The sequence below is a fragment of the Heptranchias perlo genome, chromosome 39 (assembly GCF_035084215.1).
Source record: "Heptranchias perlo isolate sHepPer1 chromosome 39, sHepPer1.hap1, whole genome shotgun sequence".
NCBI lineage: Eukaryota > Metazoa > Chordata > Chondrichthyes > Hexanchiformes > Hexanchidae > Heptranchias > Heptranchias perlo.
In genome coordinates this window covers 9,879,119-9,905,036 of record NC_090363.1, presented here as the reverse complement: position 1 = coordinate 9,905,036, position 25,918 = coordinate 9,879,119, and the positions used below count along the sequence as shown (strand labels likewise).

Sequence of the window (25,918 nt, the reverse complement as noted above, 5' to 3'; positions counted from 1 at the left end):
CCCTTTAAACATTGGGCAACATCGCCACCTGCTGGCCGTCCGATGGCACTACACCACATTTTTCCCCAGGATCTGCAGGAAATCTCTCTCTGGGCCTCTTGTGCACAATAACTGTCCCACCCAGAATTACCAAAGAATTGCTTCATTATAAAAGAGATCCATAATATACAATCAAAATTATTCTTGGTGAGGCACCGATGAGACAAGGCAGTTTCAGCCCGATTTTCATCGCTCCACCACTGGCGGCCGTGCCTTCAGCTGCCTGGGTCCTGAGCTCTGGAATTCCCTCCCTAAACCTCTCCGCCTCTCTCTCCACCTCTCTCCTCTCTCTCTCCTCTCTACCTCTCTCTCCTCCTCTCTCTCCTCCTCTCCACCTCTCTCCCTCCTCTCCGCCTCTCTCTCTCCTCTCTACCTCTCTCTCTCCTCTCCACCTCTCTCTCCTCCTCTCCACCTCTCTCTCCCCCTCTCCACCTCTCTCTCTCCTCTCTACCTCTCTCTCCTCCTCTCTACCTCTCTCTCCTCCTCTCCACCTCTCTCTCCTCCTCTCCACCTCTCTCTCCTCCTCTCTACCTCTCTCTCCTCCTCTCTACCTCCTCTCCTCCTCTCCACCTCTCTCTCTCCTCTCCACCTCTCTCTCTCCTCTCCACCCTCTCTCTCTCCTCATCCACCTCTCTCTCTCCCTCTCTACCTCTCCGCCTCTCTCTCTCCTCCTCTCCACCTCTCTCACTCCTCTCTACCTCTCTCTCCTCCTCTCCACCTCTCTCTCTCCTCTCTACCTCTCTCTCCTCCTCTCTACCTCTCTCTCCTCCTCTCCACCTCTCTCTCTCCTCTCTACCTCTCTCTCCTCCTCTCTACCTCTCTCTCCTCCTCTCTCTCTCCTCTCTACCTCTCTCTCCTCCTCTCTACCTCTCTCTCCTCCTCTCTACCTCTCTCTCCTCCTCTCCACCTCTCTCTCCTCCTCTCCACCTCTCTCTCTCCTCCTCTCCACCTCTCTCTCCTCCTCTCCACCTCTCTCTCCTCCTCTCCACCTCTCTCTCTCCTCTCTACCTCTCTCTCCTCCTCTCCTCCTCTCTCTCCTCCTCTCCTCCTCTCTCTCCTCCTCTCCACCTCTCTCTCCTCCTCTCTCTCTCCTCTCTACCTCTCTCTCCTCCTCTCCTCCTCTCTCTCCTCCTCTCCACCTCTCTCTCCACCTCTCCACCTCTCTCTCCACCTCTCTCTCCTCCTCTCCACCTCTCTCTCTCCTCCTCTCCACCTCTCTCTCCACCTCTCCACCTCTCTCTCCACCTCTCTCTCTCCTCTCCACCTCTCTCTCTCCTCCTCTCCACCTCTCTCTCTCCTCCTCTCTACCTCTCTCTCTCCTCTCCACCTCTCTCTCTCCTCCTCTCTACCTCTCTCTCTCCTCTCCTGCTCTCTCTCCTCCTCTCCACCTCTCTCTCCTCCTCTCCACCTCTCTCTCCTCCTCTCCACCTCTCTCTCCTCCTCTCCACCTCTCTCTCTCCTCTCTACCTCTCTCTCCTCCTCTCCTCCTCTCTCTCCTCCTCTCCACCTCTCTCTCCTCCTCTCCACCTCTCTCTCCTCCTCTCCACCTCTCTCTCTCCTCTCTACCTCTCTCTCCACCTCTCTCTCCTCTCTCCTCCTCTCCACCTCTCTCTCCTCCTCTCCACCTCTCTCTCTCTCCTCTCCACCTCTCTCTCCTCCTCTCCACCTCTCTCTCTCCTCTCCACCTCTCTCTCCTCTCCACCTCTCTCTCCACCTCTCTCTCTCTCCTCTCCACCTCTCTCTCCACCTCTCTCTCCTCCTCTCCACCTCTCTCTCTCCTCTCCACCTCTCTCTCCTCCTCTCCACCTCTCTCTCTCCTCTCCACCTCTCCTCTCCACCTCTCTCTCCACCTCTCTCTCCTCCTCTCCACCTCTCTCTCCTCCTCTCCACCTCTCTCTCCTCCTCTCCACCTCTCTCTCCACCTCTCTCTCCTCCTCTCCACCTCTCTCTCCTCCTCTCTCTCCTCCTCTCTACCTCTCTCCTCCTCTCCACCTCTCTCTCCTCCTCTCCACCTCTCTCTCCACCTCTCTCTCCTCTCTCCTCCTCTCCACCTCTCTCTCCTCCTCTCCACCTCTCTCTCCTCCTCTCCACCTCTCTCTCCTCCTCTCTACCTCTCTCTCCTCCTCTCCACCTCTCTCTCTCCTCTCCACCTCTCTCTCCTCCTCTCTACCTCTCTCTCTCCTCTCTCTCTCCTCTCTACCTCTCTCCACCTCTCTCTCCACCTCTCTCTCCTCCTCTCCACCTCTCTCTCCACCTCTCTCTCCTCTCTCCTCCTCTCCACCTCTCTCTCCTCCTCTCCACCTCTCTCTCCTCCTCTCTCTCCTCTCTCCTCCTCTCCACCTCTCTCTCCTCCTCTCCACCTCTCTCTCCACCTCTCTCTCCTCCTCTCCACCTCTCTCTCCTCCTCTCCACCTCTCTCTCCTCCTCTCTACCTCTCTCTACCTCTCTCTCCTCCTCTCCACCTCTCTCTCCACCTCTCTCTCCACCTCTCTCTCCTCCTCTCCACCTCTCTCTCCACCTCTCTCTCCTCCTCTCCACCTCTCTCTCTCCTTTAAGACGCTCTTCAAAACTTACCTCTTTGACAAAGCTTTTGGTCACCTGTCCTAATATCTCAAGTGGCTCGGTGTCAAATTTTGTTTGATAATCGCTCCTGTGAAGCGCCTTGGGATGTTTTACTACGTTAAAGGTGCTATATAAATGCAGGTTGTTGTCTCTGGAGTGGGGGTTGACCCCACAAAGCCGACTGAATGAAAGAATGTACAGGCCAGACGGGACTACTGAGTCCGGCCTGGCCAGTCTGTACACGGGCTCCACACCTCAAACCCTCAACAACTTTCCCTGACACATTTCGATCCTGTTCCCCCTTCAGCCTATCGATTTGATCCACCTCCATTCTCCCCCTGGACCATCTGTTCAACAAGCTCACCGCTCTCTGCGTGAACTAAATCTCAAAATTAGCCTGACTCGCAATGCCCTGCAGGAAGGAGAAGCAATAAGAACACAAGAAGCTAATAAACGTAAGAAATAGGAGCAGGAGGAGGCCATTCGGCCCCTCGGAGCCTGCTCCGCCATTCAATCAGATCATGGCCGATCTTTGACCTCAACTCCACTTCCCCGCCCGTAGGAAAAAAAGGTGAGAATTTTTGTTCTGCTTTCGAGGGAACGAGGAGGGTGGGATTCTGTTGTTTTCATTTGTCCACGGGGTAATTTTCCATTTTGTTTTGCCCGTCTGATAGAATTTTATTTCCCCGCGATGTGCACCCTCGCTTCAAATGACTTTAAATTGGGAGAGCGGGACGAGGGAGCATGAGGTCAAACGGGTACATTCAGGAGTGATATCAGAAAATCTTCCTCACGCAAATCACGAGCAATGTTCGGAGTGGACTCCCGGATAGAGCAGTGGAAGGGACAACCCTGGACTCGTTCAGGAAACACGTGGACTGGACGGTTGTTCTGGATGGATGAATAAAGATGGGCCGAATGACCGTCGCCATCTCGAACGATCTCCTGGTCCTGGGGGTGATGTATTTGAGGCGGGGGGGGGGAGGGGGGGGGGTGTGGGGAGCCTGTAATCTTCTTGTGCTTTGGTATTGTCAAGTGTTTGCCTTTCAGCAACGAGCTCAGACGCACTCCCGATAGAGCGCCCCCTGCCGCACGATGTCAACACGTTCCATTTCCCCGCACCCCGGCCTGCTCCCGGTGGGATTGCCAAATGGGGCCAAAATCCTGGGTGGTTATGTGAGGAGCACCAGTGCCTTGGACCTTGAGGCTCGGGGGAAGGGGGAGGGGAGCGGCCAACTTTATCTCCCCTCCGCCCCCCGCCCCCGCTCCGGTTTGGGCCGGTGTTGGAGCCCAGGTTCCAGGAGACGAAACTTGACGTGACACAACGTGATGTGACATGCAGTGAGGTGACGAGTCGTAAAGGGGCGTGACGTTAACGTGACGTGACGTGACGTGACGCCCCCCCTTCCCGGTCCAGTGCTCTCACTACACACGGCAACAGGCCGGCATAACCCACGGATAGTGTTTGTTGCAACGAAGGACGCTCGAGCGCTGGCGTGTGGTCTACACGGGAACACGGATTGGTGAACATGTGTCCACATGCAAAGCTGCGGCATCAATCCTCTCTCTCTCTCTCTCTCTCTCTCTTTGGCGTGCTTTCCTTTCGGACGGGAACTCCGCTCAATAATTCTGCAGGCCGCCACATTTCACCCGCGGTCACCTGACTAGGAGGCGGGACTAATGATCCCGTCCGACCAGTCAGATTTATTGGAATGCGGCGAGGAACTGGACCACTGGTCGGGGGATTCGGGAGAGGGGGTCAGGAACGGGTGGTGCCCCTGGTGGTGGGGCGGGGCCTCCGTATCCGGGGGCGACGGGTAACTGTGTTGGGACGGGGGGGTTAGGTAAAGGCTGGTTGCCATGCCGACGGACTGGTCACGGATGGCCGGCAGCGAGGCGCCGTAATGGTTTCTGTCTTCGCCCGATGCCCGCTCCTGGGGCAGGCTCCTGGCGCCCATGGGCGCTGCCGCGGTGAGGCGGGACTGGTTGCACGCCAAGCCCTCCAGGTCCCCGCCACCCGGGGTGGACGTGGGCGGATGGTACTGAGGGCGCTGAAGGCCGAGGAGCATCATTCGCTGCGCGCTCCGGCATCCCGGCGCTCCCGGCACCGGCCCTGGCGCCTCGAGCTCCCCGTTTACCGTCGCCCGCCATTCCTCGCCCTGCCCCGGGTAACCGCCCGGCTGCCACGGCTCGCGGCGGCCGCCCTGCGGCTCCCTCTCCGCGTGCCGGTGGTGGGCCGGCACGGCGCCACCCGCGAACTGGTAGCCGCGCCCCACGTCGGGCGCCAGACCCCGACCCACGCCGAGGAGGCACGGCCTCTTGGCGTAGCCCGGGTGAGGCGCGCCCGCCGCCACGAGCCGGCTGCCGTCCGGGATGGGCCCACTCTGCCCGCCTAGTAGCCGGTGGCTGAGGTTTGGCATCGCGCGGTTGTACGCCGGGTTCATGCTGATATCGGCGTGGGCACTGTGGTAGTGCCCGTCCATCGAACGGACCACGCAAGATGGCAGCAAGAAGGCAGAGGGGGGCAGTGCCTGGGGGATGTACAGAGAATGGTTCAAGTCTATCTGGGGCGGCAGGGATGGGTCCCGTAGGCCGCTGGTCCCGTGGCACGAGCTCGCCCGGTCCCCGGGCATGAGGTCCCCGCCCTCCGTCGGGCACACCTTGGGGACCTGCCTCTTCCCCTTCTTGGCCGGCTTGAGGTTGCCCGAGGAGCCGCGCGACAGGAGGGGTGAGCGGGGGCCAGCGGCCGGATCCCGCGCCAGGTCCAGCTCATCGAGGAGACGGACGATGTCGTGGTGCGTTCGCTCGCCAGCGATGTCGCGGGGCAGCCGGTTCATGTGGTCGGCGATCTCCCGGTTGGCCAGGTGCTCCAGCAGAACTTTGCCCGTCTCGTAGCTCCCCTCGCGGGCCGCGATGAACAGCGGCGTCTCCTCCTGGTAGAAACCGGGGGGTGGGGAGAAGAAGGAAGGGACACGGTAATAAGATGGCAGACACCGCGCATCACCGACCAACGCCATCGAATTCAATCGGTATCCAAGGAGAGGAACTTCGCGTTCATCGATAAGAGGTAAATCAGTACTGGGAAGGGAATGAACCTATCATCGAACACTCCCAGGGCAGGTACAGCACGGGTTAGATACAGAGTAAAGCTCCCTCTACACTGTCCCATCAAACACTCCCAGGGCAGGTACAGCACGGGTTAGATACAGAGTAAAGCTCCCTCTACACTGTCCCATCAAACACTCCAAGGGCAGGTACAGGGTTAGATACAGAGTAAAGCTCCCTCTACACTGTCCCAGTGATGTGCCTTAATTCCAACCTGGGCAGAGCACTCCCTTGATAAAGGTGTGAGATTTCCCCCCCGGAGATGGCGGCGCCCGGAAGAGCACTCCCTTGATAAAGGTGTGAGATTTCCCCCCCGGAGATGGCGGCGCCCGGAGACCAGACGTGCGGCGCAACCTCGCGGCAGGTCTGAGCTCAAGGCAGTCGGAATTACTAACAGCATCTGGGTCACAGCTGAGGTCATCGAAGATCGACACGCACACACACCCACACACACACACGACATGTACCCCCAGTGACCATTTGGTTGTCGCACCCTGAGCTCCACTGTGACCCCCAGGGAATGAAGGACAAGGAAACCAACAGGACGAAAGACCTGGGACTGCGAGGCAGTGGCAGGTCCTGCACCGGGGAAGCACGAGATTGTGTCCCATTTAGAAGGCTATTCGGCCCACTTGATCTCATGCTTCCAGTATAGCTCTACCAAAGAGCTAGCACGGGCACGATGGGCCAAATGGCCTCCTTCCACGCTGTATGATTCTATGACGACCAACCCCATCTTCTTCCTGTTGCCACCTTCTACCATCAACCTCAGTGTCCCACAACCTGGGGTTAAGGTCCTTCTCAGAGCGGTAGTGTATGCCCCTCCCTCTCCCTCCTCCCTCCCCCCTCCCTCTCCCTCCTGCAGACCCGCTGGGGGGTGATTTTAATCCCCAAGGACGGGTGGGTTGGGGGCGGGCGGGAGTTGAAAAATAGTTGCTTTTTTGTGTCGCGGCCGCAACCCGGCTTCATTCAAGTCCAGGCTTCCCGCCGGGAACGCAAAGTCCCGACAATTTTGCGGTCGCGACCCCCAAAGATCCAACTATTTTCAACTCCCGCCCGCCCCCCCAACCCACCCGCTCTTGGGGGGGGGGGGTTAAAATCACCGCCGCTCCCTCTACTGGGCTGAGAGACCGAGTCCGGGTGCGGTCCCCGGTTCTCCACAAGAGTCCGGGGGATAGTCCACGTCACTGGCGTGGGGGACAGAATCTTCCCATCTCACTGTGACCAAGTCTCTCGCTCGTTGGGAACGCCTGGTGGTGAATTATCCGCACTCATTGCCATCACGCTGTGAAGGAATTTCCCCGTCACATGTCCCCACCCACCGTCCTCACCTTGTTGTCCTGCATGTCTTTGTTGGCCCCGTTTCGCAGGAGGATGAGGGCCGCGTCTACATTATTTACAGCGGCTGCCCAGTGCAGGGCCGATTTACCTGAGGAAGCAAAGGAACAGGAAAGGTCAGGAGGTCATGGTCCTTAATTCGGTTTTCGATGAGCTCTGCTGACTACAGGATGTCCAATGTCCCACTGCGAAACAGTTCATGGCTCCTGCTGCGGGCTAGCTGTTCACTAACCCACCCTACTGGGCACACACTGTCCTGTGCCTCGCTGTCAATGGGCAGCGTTGCGCCAAAGGGTTAATCTCCTCCAAGTGGCCACACACTCTGCTCAGTGGGTGACACCTTCGCCTCTGGGTCGGAGGTCATGGGTTCAAGTCCCACTCCAGAGACTTGACCACATAATCCAGGCCGACACTCCCGGTGCAGTGCTGAGGGAGCGCTGCCCTGCCGGAGGTGCCGTCTTTCGGACGAGACATTAAAACCGAGGCCCCGTCTGCCCTCTCAGGCGGACGTAAAAGATCCCGCGGCCACTATTTCGAAGAACAGCAGGGGAGTTCTCCCCGATGTCCTGGCCAATATTAATCCCTCAACCAACATCACTAAAAGCAGATGATTTGGTCATTATCTCATCGCTGTTTGTGGGATCTTGCTGTGCGCAATTTGGCGTTTCCTACATTATAACATTATTATCTTAATGGCGAGAAACTGGAAGGTACTGCAGTACAAAGGGATCTGGGGGTCCAGGTGCAAGAAAATCAAAAAGTTAGTATGCAGGTGCGCAGGTGATCAAGAAGGCCAACGGAATGTTGGCTTTTATTGCTAGGGGGATAGAATATAAAAACAGGGAGGTATTGCTGCAGTTATATAAGGTATTGGTGAGACCACACCTGGAATACTGCATACAGTTTTGGTCTCCATACTTAAGAAAAGACATACTTGCTCTCGAGGCAGTACAAAGAAGGTTCACTCGGTTAATCCCGGGGATGAGGGAGCGAACATATGAGGAGAGGTTGAGTAGATTGGGACTCTACTCATTGGAGTTCAGAAGAATGAGAGGCGATCTTATTGAAACATATAAGATTGTGAAGGGGCTTGATCGGGTGGATGCGGTAAGGATGTTCCCAAGGATGGGTGAAACTAGAACTAGGGGGCATAATCTTAGAATAAGGGGCTGCTCTTTCAAAACTGAGATGAGGAGAAACTTCTTCACTCAGAGGGTGGTAGGTCTGTGGAATTTGCTGCCCCAGGAAGCTGTGGAAGCTGCATCATTAAATAAATTTAAAACAGAAATAGACAGTTTCCTAGAAGTAAAGGGAATTAGGGGTTACGGGGAGCGGGCAGGAAATTGGACATGAATTTAGATTTGAGGTTAGGATCAGATCGGCCATGATCTTATTGAATGGCGGAGCGGGCTCGAGGGGCCGATTGGCCTACTCCTGCTCCTATTTCTTATGTTCTTATGACTACACTTCAAAAAGTACTTCGTTGGCTGGAAAGCGCTTTGGGGCGTCCTGAGGTGGTGAAAGGTGCTATATAAATGCAAGTTCGTTCTCTCTCGGACCCTACTGCTCTTCCCCTCTTTTAGAGTCATCAGCGAATCTGACCAGTTGAGTCTTGGCCCTGCTGCTCGCGGAGAGCCTCTCGTACCGTGGTTGTCCGTGGCGCTGAGGTCGGCGTTGCAGTTGATCAGCTCCTCCAGCACGTTGTCGACCGCGAGCCGAGCCGCGAGGATCAGCGGCGTGGTCCCGTCGTGCATCCGCGCATCCACGTCCGTTGAGCGGTTTCGCACCAGGATCTGCGGAAGGACGACAGGATTGAACCCAGCTGGCCGCAGGTGCCAGCTCTCTCGTTGTAAGGCCCCCTCTACATCCTACGTCACATTAAACACCTTGTGTACGCTCCCACTTCCTCTCAAGAGACCTCACTCCCCGTTGTCACAATTTGTGGTCGCAGCTTTTACCTCAATATTGAAGGTGCCAGTGACATCAGCTATAATTGGAATTCCCTATGTAAACAGTTCCCCGTAATGCTGTAGTTTCAAGCTGTGGCCAATAGGCGGCGATAAAACTCCACTACAACCTGCACCACTGCTGCTTTCAATTCAATCTGGGCATACGGGCTTCGCCGGCAAGGCTGGCATTTATTGCCCGTTCCTAGTTGCCCTGGAGAAGGTGGTGGTGGGCCGTCTTCTCCCAGAATCACTGCTCTTCCGACAGTGAATATATTCCCACAGTGCTCTAAGGTAGGGATTTTAACCCATGCTGTACCTGCCCTGGGAGTGTTTGATGGGACAGTGTAGAGGGAGCTTTACTCTGCATCTAACCCGTGCTGTACCTGCCCTGGGAGTGTTTGATGGGACAGTGTAGAGGGAGCTTTACTCTGTATCTAACCCATGCTGTACCTGCCCTGGGAGTGTTTGATGGGACAGTGTAGAGGGAGCTTTACTCTGTATCTAACCCGTGCTGTACCTGCCCTGGGAGTGTTTGATGGGACAGTGTAGAGGGAGCTTTACTCTGTATCTAACCCGTGCTGTACCTGCCCTGGGAGTGTTTGATGGGACAGTGTAGAGGGAGCTTTACTCTGTATCTAACCCGTGCTGTACCTGCCCTGGGAGCGTTTGATGGGACAGTGTAGAGGGAGCTTCACTCTGTATCTAACCCGTGCTGTACCTGCCCTGGGAGTGTTTGATGGGACAGTGTAGAGGGAGCTTTACTCTGTATCTAACCCGTGCTGTACCTGCCCTGGGACTGTTTGATGGGACAGTGTAGAGGGAGCTTTACTCTGTATCTAACCCGTGCTGTACCTGCCCTGGGAGTGTTTGATGGGACAGTGTAGAGGGAGCTTTACTCTGTATCTAACCCTGTACCTGCCCTGGGAGTGTTTGATGGGACAGTGTAGAGGGAGCTTTACTCTGTATCTAACCCGTGCTGTACCTGCCCTGGGAGTGTTTGATGGGACAGTGTAGAGGGAGCTTTACTCTGTATCTAACCCTTGCTGTACCTGTCCTGGGAGTGTTTGATGGGACAGTGTAGAGGGAGCTTTACTCTGTATCTAACCCGTGCTGTACCTGCCCTGGGAGTGTTTGATGGGACAGTGTAGAGGGAGCTTTACTCTGTATCGAACCCGTGCTGTACCTGCCCTGGGAGTGTTTGATGGGACAGTGTAGAGGGAGCTTCACTCTGTATCTAACCCTGTACCTGCCCTGGGAGTGTTTGATGGGACAGTGTAGAGGGAGCTTTACTCTGTATCTAACCCGTGCTGTACCTGCCCTGGGAGTGTTTGATGGGACAGTGTAGAGGGAGCTTTACTCTGTATCTAACCCTTGCTGTACCTGTCCTGGGAGTGTTTGATGGGACAGTGTAGAGGGAGCTTTACTCTGTATCTAACCCGTGCTGTACCTGCCCTGGGAGTGTTTGATGGGACAGTGTAGAGGGAGCTTTACTCTGTATCTAACCCGTGCTGTACCTGCCCTGGGAGTGTTTGATGGGACAGTGTAGAGGGAGCTTTACTCTGTATCTAACCCATGCTGTACCTGCCCTGGGAGTGTTTGATGGGACAGTGTAGAGGGAGCTTTACTCTGTATCTAACCCGTGCTGTACCTGCCCTGGGAGTGTTAGATGGGACAGTGTCGAGGGAGCTTTACTCTGTATCTAACCCGTGCTGTACCTGCCCTGGGAGTGTTTGATGGGACAGTGCAGAGGGAGCTTTACTCTGTATCTAACCCGTGCTGTACCTGCCCTGGGAGTGTTTGATGGGACAGTGTAGAGGGAGCTTTACTCTGTATCTAACCCGTGCTGTACCTGCCCTGGGAGTGTTTGATGGGACAGTGTAGAGGGAGCTTTACTCTGTATCTAACCCGTGCTGTACCTGCCCTGGGAGTGTTTGATGGGACAGTGTAGAGGGAGCTTTACTCTGTATCTAACCCGTGCTGTACCTGCCCTGGGAGCGTTTGATGGGACAGTGTAGAGGGAGCTTTACTCTGTATCTAACCCGTGCTGTACCTGCCCTGGGAGTGTTTGATGGGACAGTGTAGAGGGAGCTTTACTCTGTATCTAACCCGTGCTGTACCTGCCCTGGGACTGTTTGATGGGACAGTGTAGAGGGAGCTTTACTCTGTATCTAACCCGTGCTGTACCTGCCCTGGGAGTGTTTGATGGGACAGTGTAGAGGGAGCTTTACTCTGTATCTAACCCTGTACCTGCCCTGGGAGTGTTTGATGGGACAGTGTAGAGGGAGCTTTACTCTGTATCTAACCCGTGCTGTACCTGCCCTGGGAGTGTTTGATGGGACAGTGTAGAGGGAGTTTTACTCTGTATCTAACCCTTGCTGTACCTGTCCTGGGAGTGTTTGATGGGACAGTGTAGAGGGAGCTTTACTCTGTATCTAACCCGTGCTGTACCTGCCCTGGGAGTGTTTGATGGGACAGTGTAGAGGGAGCTTTACTCTGCATCTAACCCGTGCTGTACCTGCCCTGGGAGTGTTTGATGGGACAGTGTAGAGGGAGCTTTACTCTGTATCTAACCCTGTACCTGCCCTGGGAGTGTTTGATGGGACAGTGTAGAGGGAGCTTTACTCTGTATCTAACCCGTGCTGTACCTGCCCTGGGAGTGTTTGATGGGACAGTGTAGAGGGAGCGTTACTCTGTATCTAACCCGTGCTGTACCTGCCCTGGGAGTGTTTGATGGGACAGTGTAGAGGGAGCTTTACTCTGTATCTAACCCGTGCTGTACCTGCCCTGGGAGTGTTTGATGGGACAGTGCAGAGGGAGCTTTACTCTGTATCTAACCCGTGCTGTACCTGCCCTGGGAGTGTTTGATGGGACAGTGTAGAGGGAGCTTTACTCTGTATCTAACCCGTGCTGTACCTGCCCTGGGAGTGTTTGATGGGACAGTGTAGAGGGAGCTTTACTCTGTATCTAACCCGTGCTGTACCCGCCCTGGGAGTGTTTGATGGGAGAGTGTAGAGGGAGCTTTGCTCTGTATCTAACCCGTGCTATACCTGCCCTGGGAGTGTTAGATGGGACAGTGTAGAGGGAGCTTTACTCTGTATCTAACCCGTGCTGTACCTGCCCTGGGAGTGTTTGACGGGACAGTGTAGAGGGAGCTTTACTCTGTATCTAACCCGTGCTGTACCTGCCCTGGGAGTGTTTGATGGGACAGTGTTGAGGGAGCTTTACTCTGTATCTAACCCATGCTGTACCTGCCCTGGGAGTGTTTGATGGGACAGTGTAGAGGGAGCTTTACTCTGTATCTAACCCGGTCTGTACCTGCCCTGGGAGTGTTTGATGAGACAGTGTAGAGGGAGCTTTACTCTGTATCTAACCCGTGCTGTACCTGCCCTGGGAGTGTTTGATGGGACAGTGTAGAGGGAGCTTTACTCTGTATCTAACCCATGCTGTACCTGCCCTGGGAGTGTTTGATGGGACAGTGTAGAGGGAGCTTTACTCTGTATCTAACCCGGTCTGTCCCTGCCCTGGGAGTGTTTGATGGGACAGTGTAGAGGGAGCTTTACTCTGTATCTAACCCGTGCTGTACCTGCCCTGGGAGTGTTTGACGGGACAGTGTAGAGGGAGCTTTACTCTGTATCTAACCCGTGCTGTACCTGCCCTGGGAGTGTTTGATGGGACAGTGTAGAGGGAGCTTTACTCTGTATCTAACCCATGCTGTACCTGCCCTGGGAGTGTTTGATGGGACAGTGTAGAGGGAGCTTTACTCTGTATCTAACCCGTGCTGTACCTGACCTGGGAGTGTTAGATGCCGACACTTGTTTCAGAAGTAGGAAACCTTCACTCAGTATCGGTGAACGTCGCCAAGTTAAATTACAGCAGGGAAGACCCCGGACGCTAACCGAGAATGACGGCCAATGTGACACTGTGACGTACCTGGAAGACTCCTTGTGCATCTGCCGCCACTGCTGTGTGTAAGGGCGTGCGTCCCGATTTGTCCTGGACGTTAGTATCGGCTCCCATGTCCAGCATGCATTTCGCTGCGTCAGCGCGCGAGAATCGAGCGGCCAAGTGCAGGGCATTTTCACCGGTCACATCCGTCTGCGGATGAAGGCTCGCTCCCTGGCCGATCAGATCCAAGATGATGCTGGCCGAGCCCTCCTGCGCCTCCGTCTCCGCGTAGCTGGTTTCGAGGCCGCCCCCCGCGCAGGCGGCCAGCATCAGCGGCGTGACACCGTCTGCAACCGAGAGACAAGACAGCGTGGGAAACGGGGAAATTAGCGGAGACGGTCGGGAAGAGAGGGAGAGAGGAAAAATAAAATTGGAAGCGGATACGGCTAGAGAAAGGGAGGCGGAAAGGGAAAGGGGGGGATAAAGGAAATGGACACAGGAAGGCAGAAAGAGAGAGGGTAAAGAACGAGAGACAGAGGGAAGAGAGAGAAAGAGAGAGAGAGAGGAAAGAAACAGGGACTGCGACAGAGGGAGGAGAAGGTGACAGAGAAAGAAAAAGAAGGTTTACAGATGACGAGAGGGGAGAAACAATGGAAGGAGACAAAGAAAACAGACAGAAGGAAAAGTGCGGGCAACAGGAATAAATGGAAAGAGAGAGAGAAAAAAGGTAACGGACAGAGAGGCGGAATGAGAGAGGGGAAAGAAACAGAGACAGAGGGAAAAAGAGAGGGAGAGAGGGAAGAAACAGGGACAGAGAGAGGAAAGAGGGAGGGAAGGAGGTGGAGAAAGAACAGGAAGGTACACAGACGAGAAGAGGGGAGAAATAGCGGAAGAGACAGAGAGGAAAGAAACAGAGAAAGAGGCAGAAGAGACACAGGCAGAGAGGGAGAAATAGAGAGGAAACAGACAGAGAAGGACGGGGCGACAGATAGATACAAGAAAGGAATTATACAAGAAAGCGATGATACAAGAAAAAGATGCTCAGAGAAGGAGAGTTGGGGTGAGAAAGGGAAGATAAAAAGAGACAACAGGAAAGAATCTTTTGCAAAGCTGAACATACAAGCCAAATAAATCACATGACAAAGAATGAAAAGTAAATGTGGCGAGAGAGTGAGGCCACACGTGTACACACACGCACACGCACACACATGCACACGCACACGCACATGCACACAGATGCGCACAAGCACACTCCCGCGCGCACACACATGCACACGTACACATACACAAGCACACACGCATGCACATACACGCGCACACGGAGACACGCGTGTAGGTGGAAAAGTGCAACATGGAAATAAATTCCTGCCGAGACTATTATTGAGTTCCCTTTGTTAAGGTCCTGGTCGTTTATCCAGCAGTTCTGAAGCTGATTGTCGAGCGTGTGCATTTTCAACAATCCTCTCTCCGGCGATGACAGTTAACGCTGGTGCTGAATCACGCCGTGCTTTGCCGAAAGTGTATATTTAGCGGAGTTGCTCATCTCTGTGTTGTGAGCACATCCTCGACGTGTTCTTGAGTTCTGGAATCACTTGGGGTTGGGCGAGGATCTCTGACACGGGTGGATGTGGAAGGAAGCTACACTCAATGGAGAGGTTAGTGCCTCTCAGTGTCATTCTAAAATCCAGATCAATCACATGGAGCAGGGACGGCTACAGGCTGGAGGCCTGCAACACTTAGCTCCAGATTGAGTTGTGTGATCCTGGGGAAACACAGATCCGGCCAGCTAGAAGGGAAGGAAAATCAGAGAGCAGGGTCATGCCTGGGCAGTGCCTGACCCTTTAATAGGGGCATAGGCCACCAGCCTGGGAGTAGGCCATGTCGTCATGGAACCCGGGAGTAGGCCATGTCGTCATGGAACCCGGGAGTAGGCCATGTCGTCATGGAACCCGGGAGTAGGCCATGTCGTCATGGAACCCGGGAGTAGGCCATGTCGTCATGGAACCCGGGAGTAGGCCATGTCGTCATGGAACCCGGGAGTAGGCCATGTCGTCATGGAACCCGGGAGTAGGCCATGTCGTCATGGAACCCGGGAGTAGGCCATGTCGTCATGGAACCCGGGAGTAGGCCATGTCGTCATGGAACCCGGGAGTAGGCCATGTCGTCATGGAACCCGGGAGTAGGCCATGTCGTCATGGAACCCGGGAGTAGGCCATGTCGTCAAGGAACCCGGGAGTAGGCCATGTCGTCATGGAACCCGGGAGTAGGCCATGTCGTCATGGAACCCGGGAGTAGGCCATGTCGTCATGGAACCCGGGAGTAGGCTATGTATCTGTGCTCCCCTGGTGTAGGCCTCATCAGATTAAAAAAATAGAAAAAAATTATTAAAAAAATACAGAAGCTTTCCTTAATATCCTCACAAAGCAACAAAAAAAAAGGCTTGTAGATATCAGTATAACCGTCCTGGAAGAGCAGAGACATGGAAACAGAATCTGATTGGTTCATTGACACCATCACTTGCGGGCAGGGTCACCATGGTGATAGATTTGTAGCTGGAGTTCGGGCTTGAAACTATATTTGGACGGTGTTGATATAATAATGTGTGACGGTGCCACGGTTGGTGGATTCTGTTGTCCTGCATCTATTTTAAATATGAGATAGTCACTAATAAATCCAATGGGGAATTCAGGAGAAACTTCTTTACCCAGAGAGTGGTGAGAATGTGGAACTCACTACCAGAGGGAGTTGTTGAGGCGAATAGTGTAGATGCATTTAAGGGGAAGCTGGATAAACTCTTGAGGGAGAAAGGAATAGAAGGATACGCTGATAGGGTGAGATGAAGTAGGGAGGGAGGAGGCTCGTGTGGAGCATAAACACCGGCAGTTGGGCCGAATGGCCTGTTTCTGTGCTGTAAATTCCATGTAATTCTATGGGTTTTCTCCATTTTCTCCCCTCCTCTCCTGACCCTTTGCCGGGGGGACGGACCACCGGCGACCAGCAACCCCCAGAACATCATCAGGTGACCGTTCTTGACGTGTGAGCCTAGACAGGCTATTCAACCACGGGAGGGAGGACATGGCAACCCTAGTAACACGCGAGCTCTTCTCTGCATCAATTAGGAGCAGGGACAACGGCCGATTCCCCCTCCTCTCCCAGCCCGTGGGGCATGAGGCCCACTGCATCACCGACTGAGATCGGTTAACTCAGCCCAGACTCTGTAGGGGGGGCGGGGGGGGGGGTGGGGGTGCCTGAGGCCTCCCTGTCCGTATGGCTTAAGTGTCTACGTACCTGGGCCTCTCACATCGACGTCCAAACTCTCTGTGTTCTCCTGCGGTGGGGTCAGTGCCACAGACTGTGGGGTGTAGACAATGGCCTTGATGTGTTTCTGGGTCCACTTTCTGTGGTCAGGCAGCATTGGAATTTCCTCGGGCTACAAGGGCACACACACACACACACACACACACACACATATTAGCACAAGAACAGCGAAACACCTCCCTCAACCCTTTTCTCCTCTCCTCCCTCAGATGCAGGTAGATGTGGACGCTCTGTGAGGTGGCTCAGTGGGTAACTCTCTCACCTCTGAGTCATGGAGATCGTGGGTTCGAGCCCCACACCAGAGACTTGAGCACGTAATCCAGGCCGACACTCCCAAGTGCAGTACCGAGGGAGTGCTGCACTGTCAGAGGTGCCGACTTTCGGGTAAGACGTTAAACCGAGGCCCCGTCTGCCCCTCTCAGGCGGACGTAAAAGATCCCACGGCCACTTTTTCGAAGAAGAGCAGGGGGAGTTCCTCCCCGGTGTCCTGGGGCCAATATTTATCCCTCAACCAACATCACTAAAAACAGATGATCTGGTCATTATCACAATGCTGTTTGTGGGATCTTGCTGTGCGCAAATTGGCTGCCGCGTTTCCTACGTTACAACAGTGATTACACTTCACAAAGTACTTCATTGGCTGTAAAGCGCTTTGGGACGTCCTGAGGTTGTGAAAGGCGCTACATAAATGCAAGTTCATTCTTTACTTCACGGACAGCAGGAGTGAGGATCACTGCACATGCCCAGTCAGACATCACAGCAGGCCTCGGGCCTGGCTCATTTTGTTACCCAGAGTGGGTTTGCTTGCCCCTGGCTCGATCGCCTTTAGAAATAAAAAGCCACCGGTAACTGGGCATCGGTGAGGCAGAGGCCCGCTCCCGCCCTCCCGACCGCTGCCGCTTCAGAAACCGTCTGGCAAACATCGCGTAGCCCCCTCCGACTGTCACCAAGCCTGTGCGATCGACTAGCCGCTGGGAGTCTGCCGATCGGCACGCCTCAGAGTGAGTTGTCACTGCCTGGCGAAGCTCAGGGACCGCACAGTTTGTGGCACCGTGCATCCGCGTGCCCGCAATGTGACCGTGATTAGTGTTAAATGAACAGTGCTCTGTAAAGAGTAAACACTCTGGCTCGTCATAGAATCTTACAGCACAGAAGGAGGCCAATCGGCCCATCGTGCCTGTGCTGTCTCTTTGAAAGAGCTGTCCGACTAGTCCCACTTCCCCACGCTCTTTCCTTATCGCCCAGCAATTTTTTCCCCCTTTTCAAGTATTTATCCAATTCCCCTTTTGAAAGTTATTATTGAATCTGCTTCCACCGCCCTTTCAGGCAGCGCATTCCAGATCAGAACTAAAAAAATTGTCCTCATCTCCCCCTCTGGATCTTTTGCCAATTACCTTAAATCTGTGTCCTCTGGTTACCGACCCTCCTGCCACTGGAAACAGTTTCTCCTTATTTACTCTATCAAAACCCTTCATGATTTTGAACCCCTCGATTAAATCTCCCCTTAACCATCTTTGCTCTTCATTACCTTGGACTTGTTGTTGCTGGGCAGACCTCCCACTATGGAATTCTGATTGTCTTCTTCATCTTCGCAGTCCGTTTCCTGGTTCAGGATTCTGGGATTAACAGTGCACAGTGAGAAGGGACACATGAATCAAGGCATTACTATCTGTCATAACCTTCCTTTCCTCTCTACTTTATCGATATTACCACGGTTGGTGCTCGACTGCACTTATCTCTCGTTTCTTCCGAGATGCAAATATCCCCTCCTGCACTCTCGTCCTTCCCCCCCCAAAAACCGCATCTTCACTGGATGTAATTCGAGACTCATTGCACCATCTCTTACTCGAACTCACTCTACCTCAGGGCATCAGGAATGTGGACCGCCTCACCTCCCTCAGTGTCCCCTTCATCGTACACTCCCAGAGTAATACAGATGTGGACCGCCTCACCTCCCTCAGTGTCCCCTTCATCGTACACTCCCAGAGTAATACAGATGTGGAACGCCTCACCTCCCTCAGTGTCCCCTTCATCGTACACTCCCAGAGTAATCCAGATGTGGACCGTCTCACCTCCCTCAGTGTCCCCTTCATCGTACACTCCCACAGTAATCCAGATGTGGACCGCCTCACCTCCCTCAGTGTCCCCTTCATCGTACACTCCCACAGTAATCCAGATGTGGACCGCCTCACCTCCCTCAGTGTCCCCTTCATCGTACACTCCCAGAGTAATCCAGATGTGGACCGCCTCACCTCCCTCAGTGTCCCCTTCATCGTACACTCCCACAGTAATCCAGATGTGGACCGCCTCACCTCCCTCAGTGTCCCCTTCATCGTACACTCCCAGAGTAATCCAGATGTGGACGGCCTCACCTCCCTCAGTGTCCCCTTCATCGTACACTCCCACAGTAATACAGATGTGGACCGCCTCACCTCCCTCAGTGTCCCCTTCATCGTACACTCCCAGAGTAATCCAGATGTGGACCGCCTCACCTCCCTCAGTGTCCCCTTCATTGTACACTCCCAGAGTAATCCAGATGTGGACCGCCTCACCTCCCTCAGTGTCCCCTTCATCGTACACTCCCAGAGTAATACAGATGTGGACCGCCTCACCTCCCTCAGTGTCCCCTTCATCGTACACTCCCAGAGTAATACAGATGTGGACCGCCTCACCTCCCTCAGTGTCCACTTCATCGTACACTCCCAGAGTAATCCAGATGTGGACCGCCTCACCTCCCTCAGTGTCCACTTCATCGTACACTCCCAGAGTAATACAGATGTGGACCGCCTCACCTCCCTCAGTGTCCACTTCATCGTACACTCCCAGAGTAATCCAGATGTGGAACGCCTCACCTCCCTCAGTTTCCCCTTCATCGTACACTCCCAGAGTAATCCAGATGTGGAACGCCTCACCTCCCTCAGTTTCCCCTTCATCGTACACTCCCAGAATAATCCAGATGTGGACCGCCTCACCTCCCTCAGTGTCCCCTTCATCGCACACTCCCAGAGTAATCCAGATGTGGAACACCTCACCTCCCTCAGTGTCCCCTTCATCGTACACTCCCAGAGTAATCCAGATGTGGAACACCTCACCTCCCTCAGTTTCCCCTTCATCGTACACTCCCAGAGTGATACAGATGTGGAACTTGTCCCCTTCCTCCTGCACTCCGAGTAATACAGATGTGGAACTCGCCTCCTTCCTCTTGCACTCCCAGAGTAATACAGATGTGGAACTCGCCTCCTTCCTCTTGCACTCCCAGAGTAATACAGATGTGGAACTCGCCTCCTTCCTCTTGCACTCCCAGAGTAATACAGATGTAGAACTCGCCTCCTTCCTCTTGCACTCCCAGAGTAATACAGATGTGGAACTCACCCCCTTCCTCTTGCACTCCCAGAGTAATACAGATGTGGAATTCACCCCCTTCCTCCTGCACTCCCAGAGTAATACAGATGTGAAACTTGCCCCCTTCCTCCTGCACTCCCAGACTAATACAGATGTGGATCTCCTCACCCCCCCTCAGCATCCCCTTTCCTCTAAAACTCTCCGGGTGGTACAGAGTTACAATCGAGGCGATCGAGCATTGCAGCCATACACACCTGACCTAAAAATGGTTAAACCAGCAGCTGTTGGCGGTAATAAGCAGGATCGTAGGTGGAGGAGGTTCAGTCCCTGGTCTGTACTGTGTTAGTTGATCTCAGGGGTGGTCAATGCTACAATATGGGCTTGGGTGAGGTGGGGAGGGGAATGGACCTGGGGTCCTACTCCTGGGAGTTAGCTAGTGACCCTGGCTGGAAAGTGTGTGAGTGGACCTCAGGTTACAAAGTGCTTCAGGAGAGGAGGGGATAGAGAGAGCAAACAGGAGAGGAAGAGAGAACAGACAAGCTAGAAAATCAAAGCAGAAAATGCTGGAAACAGCCAGCGGGTCAGGGCAGCATCTGCGGAGAGAGAACCAGAGTTAACGTTTCAGGTCGATGACCTTTCCTCAGATGGTAGAGGTGAAACAGCTTTTAAGCAAATACCGAGTGAGGGGAAAGGGGGAGAGGGGAGGAAAGAGCAAAGGGGAAGGAGGTCTGTGATAGGGTGGAGGGCAGGAGTGATTAGATGACAAAAAGGGATGATGGAACAAGGCGAAAGGGGCTGGGAATGAGACAAGTGAAGAAAGAAAAGATGGGCCTAGACGAGGTGTAAATGGTTACAGCAGAATAGCAGAGGGGGAGGGAAGCGGGGAAAATCTGGCCAAGAGGAGAAGGCTCCCATGGCCCAGAAATGTAGCGGAAGAAAAGCAGGTGAACCCCCGGGTGTGCGGATCACCCTGCAGGCTGTGTAGCGTCAGGGAATCCCCACCCAAAGCATCATCTCACAGCCCCTCCACTCCCAGCGCTCCTGGCGCGGCCCAATCCTCCATTGTCAGCGCCTGCCGTCCGAGAGAAAATGGGAGCGGTGGTTGAGGTCAAAGGTTGTTAAACTCAAGGTCAAGGCCGGAAGGCTGTACTTTGCAGACAACATCAACCTGCATTTATATAGCGCCTTTAATGCCGTAAAAAGTCCCAAGCCGCTTCACAGGAGCGTCATTAAACAAAATTTGAGACCGAGCCACGTAAGGAGATATTAGGACAGGTGGCCAAAAGCTTGGTCAAAGAGGTGGGTTTTAAGGAGGAGAGAGAGGCGGAGAGGTTTAGGGAGGGAAACCCAGAGCTTAGGGATTAGTCAGATGAAGGCACGGCCGCCAATGGTGGAGCGATTAAAATCGGGGATGTGTAAGAGGCCGGAATTGGAGGAGCGCAGAGATCTCGGAGGGTTGTAGGTCTGGAGGAGGTCACAGGGATAGGGAGGTGAGGGTGAGAATTTTACGATCGAGGCGTTGCTGAACTGGTTAAATATAAACCCGGTTGGGATATATCGGGAATCAAACATTGATCGCCTCCAAGGACCAAGAATTAGCGAGGTCCCACACGCAGTCATCGTGTAGCATGAGGATTGGGAACAACGTTTCCCGCCAGTGACCCTCCACCGCACCCAATGGAACACAGCGAGCGACAGAGCCTCAATTTCCACCCCCCCCCCCCGCCCCCTCCAAACTTACTTCATCCCTATGGCGTCTTCCCCCACTGGCTCCCTCCTCTTGTAGTTCTTCGACTCCTTGCTGGGGGCGAAACCGGGGGGCAGCCAGAGCGGGCCGCGTTTGCGCTTGGGTTGCTTGGCCACGTGAATGCCGACGAAGGCGCCGACCGCAATGGCGAAGAGGATGGCGAGCGAAATGCAGGTCAGCTCCCACGGGAACGAGAAAGGTTTGTCCTCTGCGTGAGAAGAGAAGGATTAGAGAGGTAACGCAATGGGGGAAGGGGGCCAGACCAACGCGGAGTCCACACCTACACCTCAATCCACCTACGATGGCCGCGTATAGTGACACCGCAAGTCCCGGCCACAATGGAGATGATTGGGTCATTTTCCCCGTCAGTCACGCCCGGAGTCTGCACTGCTGTCAGTGATTGGGATTGATTTTACTCAGAGAATTTGTATTATGTAACTATTCTCCACTCACTGCATTTTGCTCGAGAAATAATCCTGCAGTACTCCGGAGACTCTGCTGTAATTTATGAGCATATCGACTCTGCTGTAATTTATGAGTAAATAGATTGTTTGCTGTAGTTTATGATTAAATAGACTGCTGTAGTTTATGAGCAAATAGACTCTGTTTGCTGTAGTTTGAGCAAATAGACTCTGGTTGCTGTAATCTCTGAGTAAATAGACTCTGTTTGCTGTAGTTTATGAGTAAGTAGACTCTGTTTGCTGTAGTTTATGAGTAAATAGTCTCTGTTTGCTGTAGTTTATGAGTAAATAGTCTCTGTTTGCTGTAGTTTATGAGTAAGTAGACTCTGTTTGCTGTAGTTTATGAGTAAATAGACCCTGTTTGCTGTAGTTTATGAGGAAGTAGACTCTGTTTGCTGTAGTTTATGAGTAAGTAGACTCTGTTTGCTGTAGTTTATGAGTAAATAGTCTCTGTTTGCTGTAGTTTATGAGTAAATCGTCTCTGTTTGCTGTAGTTTATGAGTAAGTAGACTCTGTTTGCTGTAGTTTATGAGTAAGTAGACTCTGTTTGCTGTAGTTTATGAGTAAGTAGACTCTGTTTGCTGTAGTTTATGAGTAAATAGACTCTGTTTGCTGTAGTTTATGAGTAAATAGTCTCTGTTTGCTGTAGTTTATGAGTAAGTGGACTCTGTTTGCTGTAGTTTATGAGTAAATAGTCTCTGTTTGCTGTAGTTTATGAGTAAGTGGACTCTGCTGTAGTTTATGAGTAAGTAGACTCTGTTTGCTGTAGTTTATGAATAAATAGACTCTGTTTGCTGTAGTTTATGAGTAAGCAGACTCTGTTTGCTGTAGTTTATGAGTAAATAGACTCTGTTTGCTGTAGTTTATGAGTAAATAGACTGTTTGCTGTAGTTTATGAGTAAATAGTCTCTGTTTGCTGTAGTTTATGAGTAAATAGACTTTGTTTGCTGTAGTTTATGAGTAAATAGACTTTGTTTGCTGTAGTTTATGAGTAAATAGACTCTGTTTGCTGTAGTTTATGAGTAAATAGACTGTTTGCTGTAGTTTATGAGTAAATAGTCTCTGTTTGCTGTAGTTTATGAGTAAGTAGACTCTGTTTGCTGTAGTTTATGAGTAAGTAGACTCTGTTTGCTGTAGTTTATGAGTAAGTAGACTCTGTTTGCTGTAGTTTCTGAGTAAGTAGACTCTGTTTGCTGTAGTTTCTGAGTAAGTAGACTCTGTTTGCTGTAGTATATGAATAAATAGACTCTGTTTGCTGTAGTTTCTGAGTAAGTAGACTCTGTTTGCTGTAGTATATGAATAAATAGACTCTGTTTGCTGTAGTTTATGAGTAAATAGACTTTGTTTGCTGTAGTTTATGAGTAAGTAGACTCTGTTTGCTGTAGTTTATGAATAAATCGACTCTGCTGTAGTTTCTGAGTAAGTAGACTCTGTTTGCTGTAGTTTATGAATAAATCGACTCTGCTGTAGTTTATGAGTAAGTAGACTCTGTTTGCTGTAGTTTATGAGTAAATAGACTCTGTTTGCTGTAGTTTCTGAGTAAATAGACTCTGTTTGCTGTAGTTTCTGAGTAAATAGACTCTGTTTGCTGTAGTTTCTGACTAAATAGACTCTGTTTGCTGTAGTTTCTGACTAAATAGACTCTGCTGTAGTTTATGAGTAAGTAGACTCTGTTTGCTGTAGTTTATGAGTAAGTAGACTCTGTTTGCTGTAGTTTATGAGTAAGTAGACTCTGTTTGCTGTAGTTTATGAGTAAATAGACTCTGTTTGCTGTAGTTTATGAGTAAGTAGACTCTGTTTGCTATAGTTTATGAGTAAATAGTCTCTGTTTGCTGTAGTTTATGAGTAAGTGGACTCTGTTTGCTGCAGTTTATGAGTAAATAGTCTCTGTTTGCTGTAGTTTATGAGTAAGTGGACTCTGCTGTAGTTTATGAGTAAGTAGACTCTGTTTGCTGTAGTTTATGAATAAATAGACTCTGTTTGCTGTAGTTTATGAGTAAGCAGACTCTGTTTGCTGTAGTTTATGAGTAAATAGACTCTGTTTGCTGTAGTTTATGAGTAAATAGACTGTTTGCTGTAGTTTATGAGTAAGTAGACTCTGTTTGCTGTAGTTTATGAGTAAGTAGACTCTGTTTGCTGTAGTTTATGAGTAAGTAGACTCTGTTTGCTGTAGTTTCTGAGTAAGTAGACTCTGTTTGCTGTCGTTTCTGAGTAAGTAGACTCTGTTTGCTGTAGTTTATGAATAAATAGACTCTGTTTGCTGTAGTTTATGAGTAAGTAGACTCTGTTTGCTGTAGTTTATGAGTAAATAGACTTTGTTTGCTGTAGTTTATGAGTAAGTAGACTCTGTTTGCTGTAGTTTATGAATAAATCGACTCTGCTGTAGTTTCTGAGTAAGTAGACTCTGTTTGCTGTAGTTTATGAATAAATCGACTCTGCTGTAGTTTATGAGTAAGTAGACTCTGTTTGCTGTAGTTTATGAGTAAATAGACTCTGTTTGCTGTAGTTTCTGAGTAAATAGACTCTGTTTGCTGTAGTTTCTGAGTAAATAGACTCTGTTTGCTGTAGTTTCTGACTAAATAGACTCTGTTTGCTGTAGTTTCTGACTAAATAGACTCTGCTGTAGTTTATGAGTAAGTAGACTCTGTTTGCTGTAGTTTATGAGTAAGTAGACTCTGTTTGCTGTAGTTTATGAGTAAGTAGACTCTGTTTGCTGTAGTTTATGAGTAAATAGACTCTGTTTGCTGTAGTTTATGAGTAAGTAGACTCTGTTTGCTATAGTTTATGAGTAAATAGTCTCTGTTTGCTGTAGTTTATGAGTAAGTAGACTCTGTTTGCTGTAGTTTATGAGTAAATAGACTCTGTTTGCTGTAGTTTATGAGTAAGTAGACTCTGTTTGCTGTAGTTTATGAGTAAATAGACTCTGTTTGCTGTAGTTTCTGACTAAATAGACTCTGTTTGCTGTAGTTTCTGACTAAATAGACTCTGCTGTAGTTTATGAGTAAGTAGACTCTGTTTGCTGTAGTTTATGAGTAAGTAGACTCTGTTTGCTGTAGTTTATGAGTAAGTAGACTCTGTTTGCTGTAGTTTATGAGTAAATAGACTCTGTTTGCTGTAGTTTATGAGTAAGTAGACTCTGTTTGCTATAGTTTATGAGTAAATAGTCTCTGTTTGCTGTAGTTTATGAGTAAGTGGACTCTGTTTGCTGTAGTTTATGAGTAAATAGTCTCTGTTTGCTGTAGTTTATGAGTAAGTGGACTCTGCTGTAGTTTATGAGTAAGTAGACTCTGTTTGCTGTAGTTTATGAGTAAGTAGACTCTGTTTGCTGTAGTTTCTGAGTAAGTAGACTCTGTTTGCTGTAGTTTCTGAGTAAGTAGACTCTGTTTGCTGTAGTATATGAATAAATAGACTCTGTTTGCTGTAGTTTATGAGTAAGTAGACTCTGTTTGCTGTAGTTTATGAGTAAATAGACTTTGTTTGCTGTAGTTTATGAGTAAGTAGACTCTGTTTGCTGTAGTTTATGAATAAATCGACTCTGCTGTAGTTTCTGAGTAAGTAGACTCTGTTTGCTGTAGTTTATGAATAAATCGACTCTGCTGTAGTTTATGAGTAAGTAGACTCTGTTTGCTGTAGTTTATGAGTAAATAGACTCTGTTTGCTGTAGTTTCTGAGTAAATAGACTCTGTTTGCTGTAGTTTCTGAGTAAATAGACTCTGTTTGCTGTAGTTTCTGACTAAATAGACTCTGTTTGCTGTAGTTTCTGACTAAATAGACTCTGCTGTAGTTTATGAGTAAGTAGACTCTGTTTGCTGTAGTTTATGAGTAAATAGACTCTGTTTGCTGTAGTTTATGAATAAATAGACTCTGTTTGCTGTAGTTTATGAGTTAGTAGACTCTGTTTGCTGTAGTTTATGATCAAATAGTCTCTGTTTGCTGTAGTTTATGAGTAAGTAGACTCTGTTTGCTGTAGTTTATGAGCAAATAGTCTCTGTTTGCTGTAGTTTATGAGTTAGTAGACTCTGTTTGCTGTAGTTTATGAATAAATAGACTCTGTTTGCTGTAGTTTATGAGTAAGTAGACTCTGTTTGCTGTAGTTTATGAGTAAATAGACTCTGTTTGCTGTAGTTTATGAGCAAATTAAAACCACAAGTCCCACCCCAACATCAACTCAT

At 51.2% G+C, this 25,918-nt stretch overlaps 1 protein-coding gene across 1 annotated transcript in view; it reads right to left on the bottom strand.

Moving 5' to 3' along the window:
• Positions 1–2,456: 2,456 nt before the first annotated feature.
• Positions 2,457–25,918, bottom strand: part of LOC137305219 (neurogenic locus notch homolog protein 1-like) — a 134,776-nt gene continuing 111,314 nt past the window's right edge. Inside the window, exons 28-34 of the mRNA XM_067974060.1 lie at positions 21,280–21,493; positions 17,725–17,812; positions 16,167–16,308; positions 12,924–13,225; positions 8,690–8,837; positions 7,038–7,135; positions 2,457–5,534 (exon numbers count right to left, since the gene is read on the bottom strand). Of these exons, the coding sequence (XP_067830161.1) occupies positions 4,266–5,534; positions 7,038–7,135; positions 8,690–8,837; positions 12,924–13,225; positions 16,167–16,308; positions 17,725–17,812; positions 21,280–21,493 (2,261 nt within the window). The 3' untranslated portion in view covers positions 2,457–4,265. The remainder of the gene's footprint in view (positions 5,535–7,037; positions 7,136–8,689; positions 8,838–12,923; positions 13,226–16,166; positions 16,309–17,724; positions 17,813–21,279; positions 21,494–25,918) is intronic.